Source organism: Hydra vulgaris, chromosome 15 (assembly GCF_038396675.1).
Source record: "Hydra vulgaris chromosome 15, alternate assembly HydraT2T_AEP".
NCBI lineage: Eukaryota > Metazoa > Cnidaria > Hydrozoa > Anthoathecata > Hydridae > Hydra > Hydra vulgaris.
This window is the reverse complement of record NC_088934.1, coordinates 6,869,348-6,875,000: the sequence shown is the minus strand read 5'-3', so window position 1 is coordinate 6,875,000 and position 5,653 is coordinate 6,869,348. Positions and strand designations below refer to the sequence as shown.

Sequence of the window (5,653 nt, the reverse complement as noted above, 5' to 3'; positions counted from 1 at the left end):
AGTAGTTACAATAAATGAGTCACAAGTCATGAATTAGTTTGAATATTGCTGCTGGGAAGAAACTTTGCAAACCTTGTAAGCAAAAGATTACTAGATAAGAAGTTTTTAAAGAGAAGCAAAGTCAGGTTGAACAAGATAAGGATTTTCTAATATCGTCATTCAAATCAAAAAGACAGGAGATCAATGGAGAACTCAAAAATTTTAACATATCTCTTCTAAAATCTCATTCAAAGTCATCAAAACATATACTCTCAAAAGGAAAGCAAAAAGTTATATGCATCAACGAAATGTTACTAGCAAAATTGAAAGTCAAGTCAATATTTACTCAAAACTATGTTATGAAAAAGATAACATGAAAAAGAAGGCTGATAACTTTTATAAAATTATGAGCTTGATAAAAGAAAAAATTCTATTTTCTGACAAAAGGACTATTGTTCAACTTCTAACATTGACACCCCCAAATTGGTCAATATTAGAAGTACAAAATAACTTTGCAGTTACAGAATACCAAACAAAGATGGCTAGACATATTTATAATAAAAAAGGATTGTTAGCTATCTCTCCATTGTATAAAAGTAAAGTCTTGCAAAAAAGAAATAAAAGATTATGTTAAATTGTTTTATGGCTCAAGTGATTTATGTAGAGCTATGCCTGGAAAAAAGAATATGTTAGTATTCAAAAGAACGCCCATAAACAGAAAAAACTGCTTTTGTGTAATTTAAAGGAACTGTATGTATTATACAATGAAAACAATCCAGAAATACAAATAAGTTACTCAAAATTTGCTTATCTTAGACCAAAGTGGTGCATTTTGCCAGGTGCAAGTGGTACACATTCTGTTTGTGTTTGTTCTTATCACCAAAATGCTATATTGCTAGTAGATGCCTTAAATATTGGACTAAAGTATAAAGATTTACTTTTGAAAACTGTTTGCCCAGTGCATGCTTGCACAGTGTGATAATTGTCCTGGTAAAGAACCCCTCACCAAGTATTTGTATGAGATTTTTGGAGAATACGAAGATGATTTTGAAATAAACTACAAGCAATGAAAAACTACTGATTGTGCAACACTATTGAGTTTAACAGTTGATGTTCCAACATTTGTTGAACCATTATTATCTTGCTTTGAAAAGCTACAAGCTCATTCTTTTATTTCTCACTCTCAATCACAGTACCTTAATCTACTAAAGCAAAATATGGACTTTGTAGTCCATATTTTGCTTTAGTAGATTAAGGTAGAATTATGCTTTTGTAGTTCAAGATGAAATACAAAGCTATCATTGGAACATCCAAAAATGTTCTTTACATCCATTAGTGATATACTATAAAGATGGAAAAAGGTGTACTGAAATATATTTCTTACTGTTTTATATCAGACAATATTACACATGATGTAACTTATGTGTACAAAATATTTTAACTAATCATACAGATATTAAAAACAAAATTTTCCAATCTGTCCAAATTACATTTATTCACTGATGGTTGCGCAGGACAGTACAAAAATTTGAAAAGCTTTTACAATCTATGCCAACTAGGGAACAAATTTGCCCTTAAAGTTAAATGAAACTTTTTTGGTAAGTCCCACAGAATGTCACCATGCAATGGGATTGGCAGCACTGTAAAAAAGTTAACAGCGCAAGAAACATCAGAGGCTTTGTATGAATTGTGTATTGAGAAAATCAAGGTTATTAACTTCATTTACATAAAGAGATTGGACTTACAATTGTAACGTGAAGAGCAAAAAGAAAGGTACACTGGTGTAACAACTCTACCTGGTACTCATAGCTTTCATCAACTTAAACATCTTGGAGACAAGAGGGTTGGGGCACTACAGGTGTAGTACAGATACTAATTATACAATAATCCACAATCTTAAAAAGAAACAAGACATATTTCAACCTGATTCTGTCACTTTAGGAGGTTGTGTAGCTTCAGTCTATGATGATAAGTGGAAGGTCAACATTGTAACTGAAACCAAACTGAAGAAGTTGATGCTAAAGTTTAGTTTCTCCATCGAAAAGGTTCATCAATCTGTTTTAACTGGCCTGAAAGAGATGACTACTATTTTATTCCCAGCATAAACATATTGAAAAAACTATTCCACAAGCTTGCTCCAGTTCTGGTAGAAACTATGTGTTTTAAAATGCTTAAATAGAGTTGAAAATGCTAAGTACAAGTAAAATGGCAATAATATTGTGAACTATTACACACACAGTCAAAATAATTTACATCTTCGAAACCTTTAAAAATCTTGCATATTTAAGCAACTTTTTAAGTTACGATTAACTTATTTTTATTTTATTTACAAATATTTTTTGGGAATTTCTTGAAAAAGTGATATATCTTTGAAATTAAAGTTCTATATGTTTCAGTGTTTTCCAGTTAGATTTTTTGTGCCTAGTAAGATTATAAGCAGCTGTATATTATAAGCAATTTGACAGGGGTGTTTTGAGATATTGGGCCCCAAAGTTGGTTTATAGAAAGTAGTTATTTTATTAATTTTTAAGCATGTTGATTTAATTATTTCTTTATTATTTTAAGTACATTTATTGAATTCAGCATTAAAAAAACATTATATGTTTATTTTCATATTTTTGCTATTTTTATTTCTTATTTTTTTAAGAAAAATGTTTTTCAGAATGTTATAAAAATCAGGACATTTTGGGAAACCAGGTCAGTATTTATACTGACCTGGTTTCCCATTTGCAGTATTTTGTCAACCGCTCAACATTTTTAGCTGAAATTTAGCATGCAATATTTTTTCATAATTAGGAACAATGTGTCAAAATATAACACAAAAAAAGACACATGGTTCAATGGACTGGGTGAAATGATATGAAATTACCCAGTAATGTTATTAATAATTTTAATCACAATAGACATTGCCATTGCCTTTAAAACAAAAATACAAAAATAAGTAATTCAAATTTCATTCTTATTATTCATCTTCATTTATTTTAAACAAACTTAACTGTATCTTATATGAACTTACCGAGTAGTGTAAATTTAAGTAGAGCGACTGCTTGTTAAATTTTTTTTAAAGCTGGCAGTGACCCTTGCTAAATATTCATATTACCAAAGCAAACTCTTGTACTACGGAACTTACTAAACTATTATCGGTTAATAATTTCTGTTGCCACAGCAATAAGCATGTGTTTACAGGTGTAAAGCAATAGTTAAATAATTTTAAAATGCTTATTTTGTTTATTTTTAGCAGTTTTTGAAAGCAACATTAAACTTTTTTAAAAGTGAATAAAAAAAAAAATTATAGAAATTATAAAAAATATATTAGTATTAACAAAAAAAGATAAATATTAAATGACTAAAAAAAATAAAAAAATTAAATCTCAAACTTTTATAATTTCAAATCTCGAAAATCTTGAAAACATGTTTATAAAAATCTTCTAATAATAAAATTACAGAAACAAAAAAAAAATAAAAAAATAAATAAATAAACTGAATTAAATTCAATTTAAACTTTTATTATTTTTAAATAATTCCTTAAAAGGAACATAATTGCATGAAAAACCAAAACATAAGAGAATTTTAATTAAACATGACATTCTTGGATTAAAAGCAAAAATGTCATGTTTAATTAAAGCAAAACTATACAATGCCTATACCTAGAGTGTTATTATATGTACCAGAGTAACATAGGATATAAAGGTTGATTATATTATGACATCTGAAAAGAAGGGAAAAAATGATAATAGAGGTTGAAATACTTAGTGTATCTGGTAAAGTCAAGGAAGTTTGTAAATGTTCAGAATAGAAATACAGATGATTAGGTAGCAATTATTTTTCTTAGAAAAAAACATTATAACCAGCTACATTAATTTCAATTATAATATAAGATAAATTGCTGTTTAACTAGACCAATTATTGAATATTGCTCTCCAATTTGGTCGCCACACCAAACTATGTTAATTAAATCTATTGAAAATATTCAAAAACGATTCACAAAAAAAATTGCTAATATTAGTTGTTTAAGCTATTCTAGCCATTTACAGTTGCTTGGTTTGGATTCTCTGGAACTCAGACGTTTAAAACATTGTTTAGTCATATGTTTCGAAATTATGCATAATTTGGTTTGCATAGATAAAAACTTGTTTTTTGAAATTAACAATAATAATTATACCCGCGGTCATACTTTTAGGATTCGAAAGCAACGATGTCAACTCGACATTCGCAAATATTGCTTTTCTCAACGAGTTGTAAATATCTGGAATAATCTGACATTAGAAGCTGTAAATGCTGATAACATTTGTATTTTTAAAAATAAATTAAAATGGTGCAATTTCAATAAACATTGTGTCTATAAAGTAAATGAATGAAATCTTGAATGTTTCTATTACAAACTATATTTGTTCCTATGTACTTTGTTTTCTTATTTAAGGGCATATTGTCAGTGTCTATTTATTGGACCTAAATGTCCTTTAGAACATGTATTATTATTTTTTTTTTTAAACTTGTTCTAATAAATCTTTATTTATTTATTTATTTTTTTAACTATGATCTCTAACTTTGTTTTTAAATTTTCTTTTTTTTTTTTTTTTTGTATAAAAAGAAATAAATACTTGCTTACTGCAACAAAGGCAATAAACTTGAAGTTGAATTTAACTATAGCTAATAGTTAACTTAAGAATAATATAAAAAATGAACAAAACGTTTTTTTTTTTTTTAAATACTTGGATTAACTTTCAGTAATAAATTAAATTTTTTGTAAATTTTTGTGATTAATTGTAAATAAATTAAATTTTTTGTGATTTTTTGTAAATAAATTAAATGTTATTCTTATTCTCATGTATTAAAAAAAAATGATAAAACTGTTTAAAAATGTCTTAAATAATATCAAAAAGCTTTAAAGATACCAACAATTAAATCCTACATTTTATTAAAAAAAAACACATACATAATTTTCACCAAAATCTCTTTGTCCATGATTGTAAGCTTCTATTAACATTTCAGGTGGTTTAGTTTTACTTACCACTATTAGAGTAGGCATTACTTGCAAATTGCCATGATCTTTCTAAAATATATTTGAAACTGTTATTCAGTTTTAAAATTGATTGCAAATAAGTTTTAGATACAAAATTTAATTCCTACCAAAGAAACTTGGAATGCTTTTTGAATATTTAAATTCACTTCAGTCAAAGCAGTAGAAATAAATGACGTGGACATGATTCGAATGAATTGTTGAGAAAGAAAATTATTGCTCACAAATGTTTTCATTAAAATTAAATATTTTCTAAACTTATTAAAAGAAAATAATTATAGCAAATTATTATTATTAGTTAAAAAAATTGCAAAAACATTTTAGTAAAAGTGTGACCAGTGTTCCTATTTTAAATTTATAGCAATAAATATTTATTCATTATCAGAATGTTTATTTATTATATTAAAAAATAAGTGCTAATAAAACAGCATTTATTTCCTATATTATATCCAAGAAGTCCTATACAACGTAAAGCATACAAAGTAGAAACTATGATTAAAAACTTTTATTGTTGTAACACATTATTTATGGAACAACTCAGTTTAATACATTTCTCAGATACATTTTCTAGCTAAGAATAATACGTAGCAAATGTAGCGTACCAAAATTTCGCAAATAGATTGCAGCTAACGGTAACGTAACAGCTACAACGCA

General features: G+C 26.7%; 1 protein-coding gene across 1 annotated transcript in view; it reads right to left on the bottom strand.

The window, feature by feature from the left end:
* Positions 1 to 5,276, bottom strand: part of LOC136071971 (pyridoxal phosphate homeostasis protein-like) — a 31,715-nt gene extending 26,439 nt beyond the window's left edge. Inside the window, exons 1-2 of the mRNA XM_065818664.1 lie at positions 5,110 to 5,276; positions 4,916 to 5,032 (exon numbers count right to left, since the gene is read on the bottom strand). Coding sequence (XP_065674736.1) covers positions 4,916 to 5,032; positions 5,110 to 5,235 — 243 coding nt within the window. The 5' untranslated portion in view covers positions 5,236 to 5,276. The remainder of the gene's footprint in view (positions 1 to 4,915; positions 5,033 to 5,109) is intronic.
* Positions 5,277 to 5,653: the final 377 nt, after the last annotated feature.